This window comes from Gopherus flavomarginatus, chromosome 3 (genome assembly GCF_025201925.1).
Source record: "Gopherus flavomarginatus isolate rGopFla2 chromosome 3, rGopFla2.mat.asm, whole genome shotgun sequence".
Classification (NCBI taxonomy): domain Eukaryota; kingdom Metazoa; phylum Chordata; order Testudines; family Testudinidae; genus Gopherus; species Gopherus flavomarginatus.
In genome coordinates, this window is record NC_066619.1 from 124,989,153 (window position 1) to 125,010,517 (window position 21,365).

The following is a 21,365-nucleotide window of genomic DNA, read 5'->3' on the forward strand; positions in this document are numbered from 1 at the left end:
TAGATTTACAACAATAAAAACAAAAAGGCCCAATGACACCTTGATAGGACACTGAAAGCATTCTGCTTATAAACAGTATAATCACAGGTGATTTTCTGCACCTCTCTTCAAGTGTGCTGTTTAAAAAAAAACAAAAACACAGAAGTATGGGCATTTATACTAAAACAGGACGGCTGCTTCGTACAGCTTTGGCTTCTCCCGCTGCTTAATCTCCCCAAATAATATAATCCTGCTTGGACCTCATCCAGTGCCCACTGCGGAAATGAGAAGATCCCCGTTGATTGCACTGGCATTGGATAGAGCCCTTTGTGACACTCGTTTAATGTAACGGTGAACTTGCTGTACAAAGCAGCATCTTAGCAACATGCCACAAGTCCCCATGCAAAAACCACTTAGATCAGAATTAAAGCTTCACTAGCCAGAGCCCAAGGATGTGTGTATCTGTTTGTGCTTTTATTCTAAACTCATTGCCATGGTATCATGGTGGCATCCCAACAGCCACCAGGCACACAGGCTATCTGCCAAAGTCTCAGGCAGACGGCAGATTGTGAATTCAGGTGTTCGTTTATCTACGTATGCTTCAGATTACCCAAATATCACAGAGAACAAGGATTTTATTTGGATAATCAGGAATTCAGGTAATCAAGAGGTCAGGTGCCACCCAGCAGCAGCACGCCCTCCCCTCCCACCAATGGCCAGGGCTTGCCTATTTGCACTAGTTAACCTAAAGTCACTTTAGTTAAACAAGTTATGAAACTTGTGCGATTTCATATCGAGATAGTTAGACCAAGACTACTGTGTGTGTGGACACCCACTTGTAAATACACTGATCCAAGCTAACCTGATCTAAGCCCGTTTTAAACCATCATAAGAGCGCCCTGCACAAAGCTGCACTGGCCTGGCCAGAGTTCTCTCCTGCAGGAAGCGCTGCAAATTGCAAACCTGCCTTCGCTCACTTTATTCCTGAATGTCTTAAATGCAGTTTCAAATTGCTACATAAGACACAGTTTAATCTTCATACTTGCACCGATGTGTTACGCAGCTGAAGGACCTTTGGTTCAGCTAGGTTGACGACCAGGATAGTCATGTGGAAGACACCCCATATCAAATATCGATCTCACTGACACCTGCCTACCGCCCATATTCTTACCACTCATTATCCTCTGGGCTTCGTAAGGTTCCATGTAGCCAGTGTTTTCTCCTTTCACCGCTTTGTTCAGCTCACTCTTGGCATCAAACGGATCAGAATAGTCATCTGCTATCAAGACCTGAAATGAAGAAAAATACACTTTTAGCGGAGGAGGGTTTTTTGTAAGCTGAGACTCACAATCTAAAACTAAGTGAAACTAAATCAGCAGCAAGTGCTGGAAGGGGTGACATCTGTACAGTGAAAGTGGGAACAAAAGCGTCACAAGAGGCCTTAGCCAACCCCTTTTAGCATTGGAAGTAAGGCCCCGATTCAGCAAAGCTCTTAAACATCTGATTAACAGAAAGCACCTGCTTTAAGTGCTCTCCTCAAAATCAAGATGTAAGTGCTTGCATCTCCTCATTCAACCATGGACCTCTCACAAAAGCAGCTCTCCGCTGAGGAGTCTGACTCTCACATCACCACACAGCGAATAATGGGTCATTAGCAAATTAATGAGATATGAACGCTTAGCACAACTGAATCCACCGCAGGACTCCAATTTATCACAATACCATCTCAGATCTTCCAAAAAGCCTCTCTCCTCGTCACACATTTTCAATACTTGAGATCATTTTTATGTGCTTTGTTAACTCGTGTATATTTACTCAGCTATAAACCACAAAACTGCTACAGTACCTTAAAATACTGTCAAGCTACTTCCTAGGGAAAAACACACACATTTTCTCATCGCATTAAATAAAACCCAAGCATGGTTCAAGTCCTTGGTTTCTAATTTTCCATTTAAAAAATTAGACCATGAAACCAAGCCTATTCTTTGAGGCTGAGTTTTTCCACCTGACCCATACTTTTTATTCCCTATAAACACTGTAAAAGGCCACTCAATTTCCCCATCATAAATGCACATGAAATTAGATGGCAAGAAAGTAAACTAAAATTAAGCAAACGCAAGCGCCACCTCTTTCTTCCTTGATGGATAGGGGCAGGTGAAATTGGGTACTGTGTTACCTGGGACGTGCTGCCTTTCCATCCATTCCCACCCCTTGCTGGCTGCCTGCAACTTTGGCATATGCCAAACAGGGGCTGGAGGCCACGTCAGTCATTCAGCGGCAGGCAGTCAGTGGCCACAGGGAGGGGGCAGGAGCCCACTAATTAAGTCAAAAGTGCTGTAACTTTGCACAGAGCTTTACAGAGACAAGGGAAAAGGCTGAGCTGCCCCGAAGAGCTTCCCATCTACCTCAGCCTGATGCTGATAAGGGAGGTGGCGGACAAGAAAGGCACAGGGAAGGCAAGTCCAAGAATGAAAAACTAAAGATAAGGCAAGCTGCAATTGTACCGCTGACGCACTTGCATTCCCCAGGAACTTTGACACTGAGAATAGGGCGAGACGGAGCAGACAGGGCACAGAACACCACCAGAGAGTGAAGTGAGGATGAAGCCAGTGACAAGAGAAGATGAATGCGCTTGGCACCACGTGAGCTGGATTTAAAGTTCCAGGCTTCAGATGTCACATGGGCGAAACCACTCAGGCAAGGGCGGAGTCAGAGACAGCAACGGAATTGATGGGCAGGGACCGAGCCACATGCCAGCCCAGAGGGTGAGGGTGAGGAATCTGAAGGGAAGGAAAGTGGGATGTGGCAAAAAGACCAATTTTAGTTCCTGCCCAGAGTGGGCAGGGGCTGAGGAGGAGATGTTTACAGACAGTATTCTGCGCAAGCGTGCCATTGCAGACAGCTGCGTGAACTTCCCCATGTAATGCAAGGAGCCCCATTACAGCCAATGGGGTGCCTCATCAGCTTAAGCACTTTGCTGGATCAGACTCATGCGTGAATCCAGCACAAGCACCCGCACTCCCGTCTCTCTGTGTTAGAGGTGGCTGATGGCAATTGGGTCACCATCTTTTTTTCAAATTACTCTTTGAGCATGGGGGAGCAGGAATCTAAGAGCTTGAAGAACCCCAAAGAATCCTCAGAGAGATCTCACCGAAAGCCCAACAGCCTAGCAATCATATGGGTTTGTTTTGTGTGCGCGTCTGTGTGCGCACACACACAGGGGGGAGGGTAACTAAAACATACACAGTGCACAAATGCATATCACTCCCATTGTTAAGAATCATGGCCTGAGTCCCTGCATGTCACACATGAGAGAGTGTCACAATGAAGGAGAAGTCGCTATCTGACAGCACACAGTATAAGCCAGGGTATTTGTAACTCATACTTTAAAAAAAAAAAAAAAAAGGAGCATTTGCCTCATGTCATCCCTACAGGCACAAGTTAATTATTGCAATTCTAAATTACTTCTCTCGGTTGTTTTAAGTCTAAACCTACGGTGCCTGCTTTCCACATACAATTTAAAGATATTTGAGGGCCTGGGTAAACTGAAAACCACTAAGACGACAAGGAAAATCAGGAGGAGAAAGAGCAATCCTTTGTTTCACCTAACAATGAATTGAACGGCTTGTTATTGCAGATATAGTTAACGCAATGAAAAATGCTACAGCTTCAGTAATGTATGCATGAGCTGTAATCAGCAGTGCTGTCAGAGCAGTGTCAGCGGCTGCGTGCGCTCAACACAAAGACAACAAAGTGCATCATGCAGCAGTAATTCCTCCCAGTAACAAGGGCATATTTATCTGTAAAAGCCCTACAGATGAATCACCATCCATTTACTTTCCCGGATAGGGCTTTGTCAAGAGCTGATGGATAGTATCTTGGGCTCCCTGCTGGTCCCCTATTCCAGATACTGACACTGTAATAGCTGCCTTTCTTTAAAATAACTGCACTAAAGTGACATGAAACAGAAAAATAGCCTCACAAGGACAATGTGCTTTATTTGCTCATTCTTCTTCTCTATTTGCCGAAAAGCATTAAGGGAAAAATTAGACACAACGCTGTCCAACAGCAGAATGTCAAATGTTGATTTGGTTTAAAAGCAAGACGGTAACACATTCAAGTGCTCCAGGTACCAGACACCACCAGAGGGACTGAAATGATGAACCTGCTTTACGGGAGGAGACGTAATCAAAGATGCAGCAAACAGATCTGAATGTACGGAGCCTTATTCTCATGCGTGTATCCTTGCTGGGATTCACACAGGAACACAGGTCTGCGTATCTGGATCTGTTTGCAGGATCAAACTCATGATTTGTTAACAGTTCTGTCTCCAGCATCCTGCAAGCAGGGGAAACCCCCATGTAAGATCCGTGGACTTTTCCCCCTGAAGTGGAAAAATGATTATGTCGTCCGGATGGTGGAAGTGCTGGGCTATTCATCATAATCTAGAAATCAATATGCGAAATAAAACATGGTGTATAAAACGTGTAAATGCAGAGGGCTGCAGAAGTAACAAGCTAATGCAGCGTTCACTTGGACAGACACAGGGACCAGCTCTTTCGAAAATGCCGTATCTGTATTTTCTAATTAAAATTGGATCTCTAGCTCTGTGCTGTCAGAGAGCCCCCAGCTGCCTGCATTACTATTTCAGTTTAAATTAGAATTTACAAATTCTCAGCCTAGATAAAGCAGCTAGCCTATGCTGACATATGGTTTCTTTTATACTTGCTGACAGTTGCAAATTCTCACAGTTTCTAAGAAGTTTAGAGATTTTTTTAAAACAGTTTGTTAAAGCCCTACGTTGCTTTTTTTTTGATCCTTTTCCAGATTAAGGCCAAAAGGAGAAGAATTCTCTACCACCACCCCCCCCCCAACCCGACTCTCTACCCCAGAGGGACCAGCCTGCCGGATGCTTCCTGGGATGGGAGCCATCCCAGGTGAGCACCGCCAGGACTCCCCATCTCACCCCCTGGGAGCAGGGGCGGTAGGTTATACGGGCTCGTGGAGCCTGAGCACCAAGAATATTCAAGGCTGGGGGCTGTGCTCCACCAATATTTGGAGCTGGGTTTCTCCCCTGGCCCTGCCTGGAGCATCTCTCCTCCCCCCCCACCCACCCCCGCCTCAGAGCATCTCCCCCGCCCCCACCCCGCCAAGCTTTCCTGCCTGAAAAAAAAACAAAACAGCCCGTGCCTCTCTCCCTTGCTTGTGCTGCCGGCTGCTTCTGCCTAAGGCTAGAGAGAGCAGCGGCCAGCAGCCTGGGGGGTGAGGGGGGAGGAGGCATGTACCTGCTTGGCATCCCTCTCTCCTGTCTCCCGGCACCCACCTGGAGGAGACGCCAAGGGGGGTTCTGGCCAGGAGATGGACATCTGGAGTGGACCTCATTCACCTGAGCAGCTTCTGGGGCTTCGGTAAGGTTTGACCCTGTGATCCGCCCCCTCCCCTTGGCAGCCCCCACTCCTGCCCAATGCTGGGCAAGGGGCAGCCCCATCCCCAGTGAGGCAAGGGTGAGGGGCAGCAGGCTGCAGCAGGAGAGGAAGGAAGCCACATGTGCAGGCAGTCCCGTTCACCCCCCCCCAACACCCACCCCCACAGGGGAGATGGGGGAGGGAGGGGGGCTTCCTAGACTTGAGCAGCTGGGGCTTGGGTGAATTTTGTGACACACTGCCCCCCCCCAGTCCCCACTCCTGCCCCATGCTGGGCAAGGGGCAGCCCTATCCCCCATCCCCAGCGAGGCTATGGTGAGGGGCAGCAGCAGGGGAGGCCACACATGATGGCAACCCCCCCCCCACCCAGTACCCACCATAGGGGAGGCGAGTGGTTTTTCTGGACCTGAGAGAGGCCTAGGACCATGTGCAATGACTGTGGTGCAGAGGGAGTGTGCTGCGGGGGGTGGGAGGGAGGAGTGGTCTCTCACCTGGAGTTTGCTGCTGCCAGAAAGGGGGTGGGAAGCCCTCTCTGGCCCTAGCCCTGAGGCAGCCGGTCTGCACTCCAAGTTCCTTATCCCCAGCCCTGTCCCACCCCAGAGCCTGCGCCCTCAGCATCCCAATCCTGAGCACCGTCCTGCATTGTGAGCCCCTCAGCCCCAGCCCCACCCCAGAGCCCTCACCTGAGGGGAAAAGCGTGCACCTTAAATTTGGTAGTCAGTTTGGAGTATCATTGTGTTTAGCACAATACTTGATTATTTTACACCCTTTAAAGTATATAACTAGTCGTATACAGACGTTACGAAGTGGGAATGTTCTTAATGTTTTCTCTGAATACTGTGTGGGTGCCTCAGTTTCCCCTATGCATTTCTCAAGGATCTAGATGGTGGGATAAGGGGGTGTGATTGTTGTAGAGCCCTAGAGGGCCAGTGTGATGCCGTCTGCACAGAGAATGGTCGAAACCCTGTCTCCAGGCAACTGATGGCCTGGGCCGCTCTCCTGCAAGGTGCCAACTGAAGGTGTTGGAGAATAAAGAGATCAGGTGGCCTCCTAATGCCTGGAAAAGAGACAAAGGCCAGAGGAAGGCGTGTCAGTGCCTGTGCGGACTTCCCGGAAGTGCATGGTGAGGAAGGGGATGCTTTGGAACTACTCCATACAAAGCCAGTCAGGACTCTGGGGGAGCCTCCTCTCTCTGAGCAGACTGTCTCCAGGGCAAGCAGCTTACAGGTTCCTGGGTCTGACCTCGGAGCATTCAGCATGCCCTTCCATACCGTAAGCTTTCCGCAGCGAGTCTGCCCAGGCAGGTCCTGGGGCAACCAGAAGTCCCTGCACCCCAACTCTGCAGTTAGACATGACTCTCAGCCAGCCGGTAAAACAGAAGGTTTATTAGATGACAGGAACACAGTCTAAAATAGAGCTTGTAGGTACAGAAAACAGGACCCCTCAGTCAGGTCCATCTTTGGGGGTGGGGAGCCCAGACCCAAGTTCTGGGCCTCTCCCCATTTCCCCAGCCAGCTCCAAACTGACACTCCCTCCTCTGGCCTGTGTCTCTCTTCTGGACAAGGAGGCCACCTGATCTCTTTGTCCCCAACACCTTCAGTTGGCACCTTGCAGGGGAAACTGAGGCACCCACACAGTATTCAGACAAAACATTAAGAACATTTCCACTTTGTCACAACAGTTGCAACAAAATATAAAACCGTATATTGAAGCAGGCAAGTGCTGCTTCTGACTTTCCACTTTTAAATTGACCCTTGTAATCTTGTGGTGCCGACACGTTGTAGCTTCATTTTATATTGGCTTACAGGGTGGGAGTGGGGGCGGCGTGGGGAGCACCACCAAAAATTATACAAACCTGCCGCTTATGCCTGGGAGGTCTCTCTGGCTCTTGGGTTGTGGGCTCTGTGTGCTGCCGGGGCCTGAAGCCTGACTCCTCAGCTCCGGCAGCCCCACTGGTGCTTTTCGCAGCCAACGAGGGCCACGGAGCTCGCGCTTGTGGCAGGCGCAGCACTTGAAGAGTCTGGAGACTCCCCTCACCACTCTGACCCTAGAAGCAGAGACCTCCTGGCAGGGCTGGTGAGTGCAGCTAGGGAGGGGGGCAGGGTGTGATGGAGTGAGTGTCTGAGAAGTGTGCGTGGGCTGCGAGGGTGTGGAAGGTGCTGGGCTGTGGGGGAGGTTTGTGTGTTTTGGGGTGCTAGACAGCGGGGACCTGTTGGAGGGTGCTGGGCAGTGAGGGAGATGTGTGTGTGTGTCAGGACACTGGGCAGTACGGGTCTGTCTGGGGCATTGTGTAGTTGTGGTGGTGGGGCTGTGGGGAAGGGCACTGGGAGGGAGGGGAAATCTATGTGTATTGGGAGACTAGCGAGCGGGGGTTCTGTATGGAGTGCTGGGCAGCTGTGGTGAGGCTGTGGGCAGGCGGCGCTGGGCAGGGTGTGTGTGCCCAGCTCTGTGCATTTGTTGTGGAAGGGCTGTAGGGGGGCGCTGGGCAGGGGAGCTGTGTGGCGCAGCATGGGCCCACCCCCAACAGGAAGGGGCACACTGGTAGCACAAAGCCAGGCGGACCAGTGTGCCTCTGGCTCCAGTCGGGACTGTGCACCTGTGTCCGTCTCTGCTCCCCTCCCTCCTCCCAATGTGTCCTGATATTTCACTCATGGGATCTGGTCACCCTAGTTCTAAAAAAAATGCTTCTTGCCCCAGGCAGCGTACGTAACTTTCCCTCCCTGCCCATCACACACCTCCAGACCCTCCTCAGGGGGTGAGCTGACTGAGGGACAGCCCGAGAGGGTAAGCCTGTACCGTGGCCAACCAGATCCCAGAGTCAGCAACCTGCCCTGACAGTAGTCGCTTAACACAAAATCTAGAGGCCCATCAGCCCTAGCACCCAAGCAGATCTCCACTAAGAGAAGGCCGACCCAGCCGCAAGGCCACCCCCTCCATTTATAGGCTGAATCCAGCAGACAGGCATTGCTATCTGAAGCGAACTGGAAGCCAGTGCAGACTGCAGGACACAGGTGTCGGATACTGCATGCATAAACCACTAAGAAAGCAAACAGCTGCACTCAGGACCAGCTGCACTTTCCCTCCAATCTAAAGGGCTAGGGAGCGGCACACAGCCTTTTCCACAGTAGCAGTCACACTCCCCTGACTAACCACGGCCATCTGAACCTCCAGAGGCAGCAGAGGAGTCAAACAAGCCCCCTGAACTGGAAGCCTTAACGAAGAGACAGGCCAGGCTTCTGCCTTGTGGGAACAGTCTGGTTCCTCACACAGAAGAGACTTTCAGCTTACAGTCACCCAGGGAACAATAAGAAGCAACAGCCCACAAGGACTGTGGGGAGAAGGTAGAAGAGAGTCATCACTCACACACAACAAAATCCCCCTAATCGTATTTCTGCTCCCGCTTTGCAATAAGGGTTCAGCATTCATCGTCCAGGAACAGATTCTTTTCCATCTTCAGTTCCTCAGTAAGAGGTTAGCTCAAGACTGTACAGTCTGTGGGTCGAGAACCACTGGTGGTTTATGGATCGCTTGCTTATGGGCCTGCAAAGAACTGGCTGGTTCCATGTTTCAAGCTAATATATTACAGTAAAAAGACGGCTAATTTACACTAACACACTTAATTTCACTTTCCATATTAGCAGCGGCTAATCACAAATGGGAGGGAATGTTGTCTGCACAACTGGGGGATGAGAGAATAGAGGTGGCTCATGAGACAATCTCTCTGTTAACAGAGGGATGGTTGACTCCACACTACAAAAAGTTGAAAGCCCCCGACCTAAATAAATTAACACAGTTTGGCGCTCTGTTCTGGTGGGTCCAACCATTTGCTATGTGTAACCATCAAGTCGGGATTCAGCAAGAGATAATCACTGTACCATAGACAGTGCTGTGGTCAACATACTCACTGAAGAAAAGGCTTTTCAGCTCTCCGCACATCTAGTGATGCTAACCAGAAAATAAATCAGGAGGGAGCACACTCAAAAGAGAGAGAGTCAGATCTCAGTGCATAAAAGGTTGCAAAAGGATCAGACACCAACTACATAAAGGGCTCATGAAGTTTAAATAGCTCTCCCAACAGAACTCTGACCACTCACCCTACCAAGAACATCAGCTGCCCTATGGGTCGGTCAATTGATTGTCACCATCTCAGTTCCATCAGCTTAAGAGCAACTCACAGAGGCAAGTAACTTGATCGGCATGTGCCAGGCGCGCCTCATAACCAGGCACAATGCTGGCGACGTAACAGCTTTCATGGAACCCCAAGGGAGCTGGCCTAGAGGATTCAAGTATGTGCCTTGATACATTGCACTTTTCCCCATCTCGTTTTTCTATTTTTTGAAGGACTCAAAGGCAGTTTACAGAATGGTCCAGCTCTAAGAAACCCTGGTTCGATTCCTGCTCTGCTACAAACATCCTTTGTGACTTTGGGGAAGTAACAGTCTCTCAGGGCCTCGGTTACCTTTATCTATAAAATGGCGATAACCACTCTTCCTTCCCTCCCTCGGGCCTTACAAAGGGAAATGCATTAAAGATTGTGAGGCACTCACACTAGAGAGAGGTAGTCAGAAGAACCTGAGACAGACATTTTACATGGTTACAGAATAGTTATGAACACAGAGAGCCGCCTGATATCAGAGATTTCCGCAATGCTACGAAAACAATAAGATGTAAATTTATGTCCCCTGCATGCTAAGGACAAATCATCCTCACTCTGAGAAAGCGTGGCTAACATGGCTATTTCCACTGTTTCTTGTTGCTGCATTTTCTTTCCAAGGATTTAATTTCAGTGAGGTGGTCAGCATTTCACACACATTAACAGAGTCTTTCTGCATTTCAAGTCCAGTAGGCATGTCAAGGTTTTTTCCCCCCCACTTTGAACTTTAGGGTACAAAAAGTAGGGACCTGCATGAACACTTAAGCTTAATTACTAGCTTAAAACTGGTACGCTGCCACCAGCCAGAATTTAGTATCTGGCACACTTTCTGTTCCCCCAAAACCTTCCCTGGGGAACGCAGACCCAAACCCCTTGGCTCTTAAAACAAGGAGGAATTAACCATCCCCCCTCCTTTCCTCCCACCAATCCCTGGTGAGTTCAGACTCAATCCCTTGGATTTTAAAACAAGGAAAAATCAATCAAGTTCTTAAAAAGAAAGCTTTTAATTAAAGAAAAAAAGTATAAGTTATCTCTGTAAAATCAGAATGGAAAATGCTTTACAGGGTACTCAGATTCCTATAGACTAGAGGGACCCCCCCCCAACCAGCCTTAGATTCAAAGTTACAGCAAACAGAGGTAAAAATCCTTCCAGCAAAAAGACACATTTACAAGTTAAGAAAACAAACATAAGACTAATCTGCCTTGCCTGGCTATTACTTACAATTTTGAAACATGAAAGACTGATTCAGAAAGATTGGGAAAACCTGGGTGTACGTCTGGTCCCTCTTAGCCCCAAGAGCGAACACCACCACACACAAACACACACACAAAGACTTCCCTCCACCAAGATTTGAAAGTATCTTGTCCCCCTATTGGTCCTCTGGTCAGGTGTCAGCCAGGTTTACTGAGCTTCTTAACCCTTTACAGGTAAAAGAGACATTAACCCTTAACCATCTGTTTATGACAAGGCGTGAAAGCTCTCCAGTGCTATATGGCCAAAAACATCACACATGCCCTATCACATTGTTACCTTACAAAGCTCTTTATCTGCTTATGGAATAACATACCCAATCACCTTGTTTGAGTGGGGGAGGATGGCAACTATCAGGTCTTCCAGGTGTGTCGCCAAGTCAAGAGAAGCAAGACTCATTCTGAGTGCCTGCAAGAGTTCTGAGAGCCATCCTGGACCTGTGACATTTTCTGAAGTTCCACAAAATACCTCTTCTCTTTAAATCACTAACAAGAGGAGATCATCTACATGTCTCCCCCCCACCCCCCACGTGTCTAACTTCTAACAGATACATGCTGTATTCTGGTGCCCTCAGTAAGAGCACAGGGCCTTAGTTTCCACAAACTGGTAAAATGTATCATTTCCCCCTTCCAAATAACTGAATTTTGTTGCTTACACTAATATCCCAAACTTTACTGAGAACCCACTTTAAATGGTTTTACAGGCATTTTTGTGAGGAATACAAGTAAGGAAACATCTAAAAGTATCTGAAAAAATACCTAGACTCTCCTAAATTGTGCAGTGGCTTAACAGATTTCTATTTTAAAGAAATTTACTCTACTATAGATTTTAGAAAAATCAAGGCGAAACCTGTAGTAAGTGTTTCTATTTTGTCCAAATCTGCAGCAAATCAATTTCTATAATGTGTGAAATTTAGCCAGTCTGCCTCCAATTAACAGCATTTACACGAAAAGCAATATACTCATTACACTTACATAGAAGTTTAAAAAATGCCGATTTTGTTTTCATTTGAATCCACTGAGCTGGCAGCAGAATCTTTTGCGGGCTTTTTTTTTTTTGGGCAAGGCCCTCAGAGTCAAAACCAAAATTAAACCCAATTGTTTCCAGCTGTGTTTCAACTGGTTCTCCAGCCACTGCAGCAAAGAGCATGTTCCAAATGCAGTTTCTCATTGAAAGTCAAGCTGTCCAAGGTAAATCCAGCTGCAGTACCCTGCATAGTACTCGGCAGTGACGCAAGAAACTACATGGGCCTTTAGATGGTCATATATTCAAGCATAATGCATAAGGAGGCATTGACACCTCTCTGCTCTCAGTTTGTACGGCTACAGACTCAACAGGACAGAAGTACATTGGACTATCACTGCCATCTTCACTGCCAGAAGGGCTAGAAACTTTAGAATGTATGCGTGCATGCAGCAGAGATTACAGCAAACTCAGCAGGAAGAACCCAATCCTGTGGGTTCTTCGAAAGTTTTATGCTTGTGGATTCCTCTTCTCTGGCAGAGAGGAAAGTAACAGAGGTCCGAGAGAAGGGGAGGGGACTTTGAAATTGTCAGTCGGGTGGCTTGTCCCACAGGCAGCTACCAATATTACCACCAGATATTCTGCATTCCAACCAGCAGTCGTTTATGCCTACTTTCTATGCATCTTCTTTGGTCCTGTCCACACGAGCCTTGCCTTTGTTCAGAAACAGATTTTAAAGCTAGTTTTTAAATGGTTTCTGTAAACGCGGTTATGCTAGCCAATGCCGACAGGGATCTCGTCAAAATCAATTTGTAGGAACTGTTCCAGGCTAGGTCACCATCTAGCCTTGGGAATGGATTTTTCAAGCGTTATGCCCCAAGCAAACCAGACTGGCATGACAAGAGCTTGCAGAAATCGTTTTTAAGAGCGAGGTTTAAAAGTTTGCCAACACAGGGGGAAACTGCAGCATCAGGCAAGCCTTGTTTTCTTCTGAGAATATAGTGAATCTATTTTGTACAGAACTGTATTTCTAGTTACTCTACCTCTTCTTTATGGCAGTTTGTTTGATGGATAAATTTTTTTTGCTGTCAGAAGCCAGGGCATGCTTGTTTCATCAGGCAGTGTTTATTCAAATGGCTGACAAATACAAAAGACCTTGCTTGAAGGCGATTAGCCACACAGCAATCAGTTTTCACTAATACAGGCTTTAATCCAGATGCCGCCGAGAAACTACATTGAATTTACAGGGAACAGATTCTCTGACTGTTTACTAGCCTTCCCCAGTCTTCAAATTCTTGTTTACTAATATTCCAGTTGTTACTTTTCTAAACTAGGGATGGGGCCAATTCTCTTCATCCCTTCAACTGTAAAGAGAACACTAAAAATGGTTAATTCGAAAAGGAGGAGGAGAAAATAATAATGGCTACAAAAAACAAACATGGGCCAATGTTCAAAGCAAGGTGCCTTCAACTATTTACAGTCTTTTGATAAGCAGAGCAAACATCCTGCCCAATCTATATGAATAAGTCTGGCCTCACATTTACTGTTTACTGGAAAGAAGCTGAATTCGCAAACCACTACAGAAGCTGGAGTACTAGACAATGAAAGTTTAAAGGGTAATTTAATTCAGCAGAATTCATTTGAATTTAGTTATATATGAAGTGATTCACAGTCTCTTTTAACTATTAATCTTGTCATCTGCCAGAGGTAGTTTTAACAAGAAGCTCCTGGGTCTAGTGCTAATCATGAAAGAATCTGAAAGGTTCAATAAAGTCAAGGTCAGTAAGGAAGCAATTCCACATCCCTCTCACCCAGTATAGCCAGTGCAGGAATGTCTACTTCTTTCTCACAGCAACAGGAGACTTTGATGGGACATGCAAAATAATTCCTGGGCTGTTGACTTTTGCTGAACTAGTTTTTCCAATTCAAAACCTTCACCTTAGGTTTTCTTAAAATAATGTATTTACTAGTGTAGTTTGCCATTACAGGCAAGCCAAATATACTGCTAAAGGAGTGGAATTTGGCCGTGTTGGTGAAAGTATACCAGACTTTCTTCATAAATTGAGGTTACGATGCTTAATAAGGTAGCAGTCCACAAGCAACAGCAACTCTACATCTTTGCATTGTTATTTATAGGGCCTAATCCTGCAACCGCTGAAATCAATGGCAAAATTCCCATTCACGTCTATGGGGCAGGATCAGTGCTTTAGCAAGGCTCAAGTTCACAGAAAAACAAAAAAGAGGACACGATGCATAACAATTTGAACGCAAGTCTAAAATTGTGGGTCTAATAGTCGGTGCTCCATTACCATGGAGATTTCTTATTGGTAAGTGGGGAAGGATTTTTCTCAAAAGCCCATTATGACCACATATAAAAACAACAGATTATACAATCTCCAGGCCGACCAAAATGGAAAATTATTCTAGGCGTTCTTAGCAAGTGGGTCTTATGCTAAAATTATCTATTTTTGCTGAAAGCCACAAAATCTGCAACTATCCATTTGCCTCGCTAACGTTTCATCCAGCATATTTTATTAAGGAAAGAGCACAAAACATTCAGCCCTTTGAGTGTATCTAATTGCTTTGCTTCACAATGAGGAAATTTACAAGAGCCGCAGAAAGCAGCATCCAAACAATAACGGGAATGGTTTACAGCAGCTCTAACTGCACTGCTGCGCCTTTCCTTTTTCTCAATCCAAAGACTATCAAGGTCAGAAACCTGGAGGAGTTTCCTACTGGTGTAGTTTCCTTGAACTGAAGTTTATCACAGTGCCCTGCCCGAAAAAGGCATGTCACATGCAATGCCAGCTTCCGCCCCAGTCACAGAAGCATAAAACAGGGCAGTGAAACAGGGCGTGGCTGTGGATTTTGCTGCATTCCGCAAAATCTAATTATTACTTTTAAAGGGATGTTTGTAGCCAGATTATGAAAGTGAAAAAAGCAATGAAGTGGTTTGTTGCCTCCACAGAGGCTAAGAGCCTCACCAAGATCCATGTGGCACTGAGTGCAGAACCCTACAGATCACGGCCTGTCCTGCAGACACCTTCCTGGAGAAGCTGTGCTGCCAATGGCTCTACTCCCTTTGCCACTCCTGGTGAAGGCTGCTTGAAGAGGTGCATGGGCAAAACCACAACAGAGCTCTGTTTTCCCATCTCAAGAGTCTCTGAATCCCAATGTATCTTCTCAAGAGGACTCTTTCTAGGAGACCCACTGAAGATACTTCTTCATCCTTCTTCAGAAGCAAAGGCAAACAGCCGGATGAGATCCCAACCTTTCAGAAGACAGAAAAATCTAATGGCTTAGCAAGAAGAACAGAGAAGAAGGTACTTGGTCCCACCTATGAAAGCTTCACCTTCCCAAGGTCGCCAAACACAATTTCTATTGCCTTGTATTTAAATAAATCCATGTACACAGGGAAGGACATTGCCAGCTCAGCACGACTCTGCCTTAGGACTGGTGTTCTTTGTCGATGGCATAGTGGAGTGCAGCAATCAGAGTAGAACTATTTTTCATTTTGGGGAGTCCCTCCAAGACTAGCCCATTTTAAGGAAGGGTGTGGAGTGTTCCCAGCAAAGCACTAGCTTCTTACTTCAATGGAACATCCCATGTACTCAAAGTTAAATATGCCTGCAAGTGTTTTATTGGACCAGGGCCTTGAGGCCAATGAGAAAAGGAAAACAGGAAAACAACTGAAGCAAACAATCGCCCCAGATCTGTCCCTTCACTGCAGCCCAAGGGGAGCAAGGCACTTCCTCTCCTGGCGTTCTCAAGAGAGGAACCACCAAATTCTGACTCCGGCTTTACTGCCCACCACGTCACCTTGGAATTTCTCTGTCTCAGCAAGTTGCCCTCATCTATGAAATAGGGACAAGGCTTGCTTTGCCTCTTTACAGGGGGGCTCTGAGAGTCAGCTACAAGGTGTAGAGCAATCCCCTGCTGCTATGTCTGGTTCTGCCCCTAAGCTGTAACAGGCTAACATACTCGCTGTAACCGATATTTGAATGTTAGCAAAATGATGACAGGTCACGTTTAGTCACATGAATGAACACTCAGATTCTTTCCTTACAAAACCTGGGGGAGTTTTTCCGTTTTAGATTACGGCAAGTGAATTAGTTTTAGCGTGGAAGTCACTGAGACTAGTATTTCAGATATCCTATTAAATTAGATCTGGAATAATCCTATCATCATTAATTACTGGTTATCAGGTGGATTACAAAGGTTTATTACAGACCATGCTTCACATAATCCACTCTTCTGGTAGACCATGCCAAAAACAGGTATTTGCTTTCAACCATTCACAGAGTATTTTTTCCACTAAATACTCTTCCCATATAACCTATCTAAACGCATGTATTCACTTGCAATAAAGCTCCCTTTTCAGGAGTCTATAAACAAAATCAATTAGTCTTGGCTGTAGCAGAATAGCACATGGAAAAAACCCATCAAATATGTTTAAAAAAGTGAAACCAACTATAAAGTCATCAACCAGTTCACTACTATGATTTAATGTTCCCGTTACAGTAATTTTAAGTGATAATTCAAATGTTCAAAGTATTTTTACAAGAAATCACAATTTCTGTTACTACATAGTTAATCAAATAATGAAAACTTCAGAAAACATATGGTAGAACCTCAGCATTACACACACCAGAGTTGCGAACTGACCGGTCAACTACACAGCTCATTTGGAACTGGGAGTGTGCAGTCAGCCAGCAGAGACCAAAAAAAGCAAACACTGTATAGTACAGTTCTGTGTTAAATCTAAACCACTAAAATAAAAATAAAAATAAAGGGAAGGTTTAAAAAAAAAAGATTCAACAAGGCGAGGAAACAGTTTCTGTGCTTGTTTCATTTAAACTAAGAAGGTTAAAAGCAGCATTTTTCTTCTGCATAGTGAAGTTCCAAAACTTAATTCAGTCAATGTTCAGTTGTACACTTTTGAAACAATGTTTTGTTCTGTTACAAACAAACATACATAATCCATTTCCAAGGTGTCCGTAACTGAGGTTCTACTGTATGTAAATGTAAATCAGTCAGAAAATATCGAGAAAAAAAAACCTAACATGCACATTTGAGGAACTAACACCTCAAGAGATCAATAAAAATAATTTTTTGCATATGAAAGGGAGATACGCCAACCAAGTAAAGCATTCAAAACGAAGACTGACTACAATGGGGAAATTTTTCCCCATAACTAGAGCAGAGTAAGTAATCTACTAGAGGTCAGCTATTCTGGTATTCCCCCCACCCCCCCGGTCCCCAATGTGGGCACTTTTTCAGAATAAAAGTCACTTTGGGGAGTTGTTCCAGCATAGCTACAACAAAATAGACTATTCTTCTACAGCAAGGATACTCAGACCTCAGCAGTTCAGGTGCTAAATTAGAGATCAACTTTACCCAAAAGCCATAGCTGTGTGAATTCATTGTTTCTTGTACACATAATTCTCATGGCAAAATGACTGACCAAATATTTTACAATTGGTTAATACTACAGTAAAAAGCATCTTGGTGGATTGTTAATTAAATCAAACAGTTTTAATTTCACGTGCTGCAAAGAGGCACAGGAGATGCATTAAAGCACCCCTTGCGGCTCCCAAGCCTCAGTCCGAGTATCACTTCTCTCTAGCAATGCCAGGTAGTTTCCCAGTGTACACTAGCCCTATCATCCAAGTACACAAACATGATTCAGTTGTGGAGCAGATCTGTTAATTCAAAGCATATATTGGTGGTAACCATGGTCCAGATACTAGATGTGAAAAAAACCAAAATAAAAGTAGCAGATACTAGAGAAAACAGGCTATATGATGTAGATGGAGCAGTAGTAGTAGTAGTAATTTGCCATTTAGACCCTTCTAAAATCCAACTACTAAAGGTGTGTTTTGTAAATTATTAGCTGTTCTATACCTTCTATATACTAAAGGCCAGATATTCAGAACCGTGTGTATTCAAATAATTATAGGTCTAATAGAATGTGTGTGTGTTTAATTCCAGTGACTGATGTGCATCCATGTAATTGCACAACCAGAAAAAGGACACATCACTATGTGAATTTATGAAAATCTGGCTTTAAAACAATGGGGTTCCAATTTGACAGTGGCCAGTGCCAGGTGCCCCAGAAGGAATGAACAGAACAGGGAATCATCAAGTGATCCATCCCTTGTCATCCATTCCCAGTTTCTGGCAAACTGAGGCTACGGACACCATTCCTGTCCATCCTGGCTAATAGCCATTGATGGACCTATCCTCCATGAATTTATCTAGTTCCTTTTTGAACCATGTTATGGCCTTGGCCTTCACAATATCCTCTGGCAAAGAGTTCCACAGGTTGACTGTGCATTGTGTGAAGAAATACTTTCTTTGTTTTAAACCTGCTGCCTACTAATTTCATTTGGTGACCCCTAGTTCTTGCGTTATAGCTAATACACTCAGGGATGCAACAAATCCACACTGAGTGCTCTAACTGCACAGACAGACAATCTCCAGTGTAGATGCAACTAGGTTGACAGAAGTATTCTCTCAACTATAGCTACTTTTGCTTAGGGAGGTGGAGTTCCTACAGCAATGGAAAATCCCCTTCTGTCGCTGTAGTCTGCTTCTACCCCATGGACGCTAGAGCGGCATAACTACAGCACTGCAGCCCTGCTGCCACAGTGTAGACATGACCTTTGTTTGCATTGGCGCAGACAGCATTCACTTCCTTCTCAACTGCCAAACTGAACACAGAAAACAGGCACTCAAGATGGAGAGTTGTCATGCCCTCCCTTGCTACATTCTGACCCAATCAATTGTTCAGCAGAGGAGGGGGAGGGAGGAGTGGTGCATTTATGGGATGGGGGGAATTGTATGGTCACACAGACACAGGGGCTAGCTGACCAAAAGGACCAAAGGGAGTGACTGCAAATGAGGGTGAAGAGGGAGACAGGAACAACTCTGCCCGGAGCAGTGCTTATGAGCTGCCAGAGATGCAAGCGAAGGTGTTAAAACCCTCTGACGTCACTGAAGATGCGTAAGGCGCGTCAGTGGCCCCCTTACACAATTCCGCGCTGTAACGGTAAAGCAGCAGGTAGGGCTCGGTGAAGGCAGAGGAGAGATTCTTCTCTTGAAACGAAGAAATAAATGAACATTAGCTAGCTTTGAAAAGGTGTGTGTTAAACTCCAATTTTCCACGTCATGTGAATTCCTTGTTTTTCCAGATGCACACACTTACAAAGAAGCAGTCACTAGTCACAGAAGAAATCGGTTTGTGTAAGATGCCCATATATGCACTAACATTTATTGCCTACTTTTTACAACCATGCAACATTTCAACAAGCAAATTTGCCTCCTCAACATTCAAAGGGTCTTCCAGTCTTGCTTCCCAAACAAACCTGCAGGTAGATGTTTCCTTTAAAACCGCCTGTCAATGTAACCCCATTAGCTCAGCTGCCTATGTCAAAATGCATCAGAAAGGTCTCCAGAGCACAAGCAGCGTTTTGACAGCTTATAAAGGGGCCGTCAAATTTTTAATTTAAGTGCTAAACTCAAAACTCTCATTTAAGCCAACCACCACATGGCTCTGGACAGCGTTTTTCAAACCAGTACTTCCCCCAGCTGCGAGCCAGGATACAAAAAGTGGATTCAAGATCTCAAAAATCAAAGCAACAGGCCAACACAGCCCCCATTCAAGTCAATGGAAAGACTCCCATTAAGGTCGGTGGGATTGTGACTGGGCCCTCTGACAACAGATGCAGGTTATTTGGTTAAAGAATTACACATGGGCCAAAATGTCACAAGCCCTCTACACTGGCAGATCCAAATGGAGGCTCCAGACTAAAGCCAAGCGGTCAGCCCAATTCATGGCGGTTCACATGGGCCCAGCCAGAGCAGTGCTGCTGGCAGGGCTGGAAACGCGGTTGTTTGTAAGGGGCAGGAGATAAGTTTCCAGCTGGTAGGCCCACGTCAAATAAGAAGCACCTTGAGGGAATTTGGAAATTCAACTTCCCATGAAAAAAAGTCTTGAGTTCTTCAGCAGCCTCTGAAGCTTGCTACGCAGCTGCTGATTGACAGTCGTACCTGTTTCACTCTGTGGCAGTCAAGTGGGAGCACTGAGGAAGGCTGAAAACTATCAGATTTTCGATGATCGTCTTCATCAGATGCTCCATAATAAGTGGCAGGACAGGACCACAGTGAGGATATTCACAGCCAAACTCAGCAGCCAGTTCCATCAGCAGTGGTTCAGGTGCAGCGACTTTCTTGACACGGATGTAGTATTAGCATGGAAGATCAATCACCTATGAAAAAAGTCTAACGAGGAATGCCACTACATGACTGGGGATCACATGGTCGCCAAGAGCTTTGGTGGCCAATCAGATCACCAAGGATGGACACAAACTGAATATCCAGCCAAACCACCCTTAATGCCATAGTTAAAAATTGATCCAGATGCAGCTTTGTCTACAAGGAGATCACATCCCTTTGACAGCTGCACTGATTATTTTTAAAATCATCAAGTACAGAGATTTAAATGATAGTAAGGTTTTGGGATAAGAAATCTTGATGGGAACTTAGAACAATAACTTTACTCTAAACTTAAGGATTTCAAAGGCTGCTGCCTGCCAGGCAAGCTTTAACTCTAAAGGAAGAGCTAGATTCATGTTTGTAGACTCCCAAGATTTAAGTGAATCCAACAGGTTATATTAATGTTACCATCAATTTGCAATCCAGAATAGCAGACTCACCCAACTCTATTTTATATTAAATATCCTTACATTCCCTACTTTACAATCTTGTGTTTGTCACCATCCTACTGTCTGTACAGGCCGCATCATATGCAAGTTTCCATGCTCTGGATCACTGGAGTTTATTTTATGAAATTTATGGAAACCATGATTTGGCCTCAATGCTTTGGAGTGTATCCTCCTTCTTCCCATTCTACCACCAAAATGTCTCTCTTGATATCAGGTTTTGCAGCTTCAGCTGTCAGCTTTATGCTACCCTGGTCAATTACACACCAGTACCTGGCATCAGGTTGATAGCCAAGGTCCGGTATTTCAGAAGCAGAACAAAATCCCCACATATAATTGCCCAGAACTAACAGAATGTGGAACTGCAGTGCTGGTTTGTCTAGAGAAGAACAAACAAAAAACTTAAGCCAGAAAGCTCAAGAAAAGTAGAGAATGAAATAAAATGAATGTTGGCTCATCTATTCATTTCCTTTAAAATCTGAAAATAATCTTTTGGTTGCAATTTAAATGAATTCGTTGCAAAAGAAAGAGTTAATAAAGTGTTATTAAAGCTTCAAATGGTCTGGCAACTATGAGTTTGATCCTATGAGATGCCAGGCACCCTCCACTCCTGTTAATTCCAGAGGAAGCTGACACCACTCAGGACCATTGTCCTTGATCAGGTGTGATGCCCTTTTGTTTAGGCAAGCAGCTGACTAAATTTGAGTAACCTCACAGAATGGGATGCTTTAGGGAGCAGGCGGCTTTCATTTTAATTTGCAATTAACCTCTTGTTGATGTCAGACTCCCAGCTGCTTTGGAAATGTTCACCAGCAACCATTTCTAACACAAGTCCATATTGTGTGCGACAATGTGCTAGTCAGCACGCATTT

The 21,365-nt window shown here is 45.4% G+C and overlaps 1 protein-coding gene across 3 annotated transcripts in view; it reads right to left on the reverse strand.

Moving 5' to 3' along the window:
* SHB (SH2 domain containing adaptor protein B) overlaps positions 1–21,365 on the reverse strand; it is a 148,004-nt gene that overhangs the window by 104,365 nt on the left and 22,274 nt on the right. For 2 of the 3 annotated variants that reach the window (XR_007772998.1, XM_050943141.1), the window contains exon 2: positions 1,151–1,268. Coding sequence is in view for 2 of the 3 variants with exons in the window: in XM_050943141.1 (XP_050799098.1) it covers positions 1,151–1,268 (118 nt within the window). In the remaining variant the exon portion in view is untranslated. Of the gene's footprint in view, positions 1–1,150; positions 1,269–6,365; positions 6,402–21,365 lie in introns of all 3 variants that reach the window. The other variant, XM_050943142.1, reaches the window with a different exon arrangement.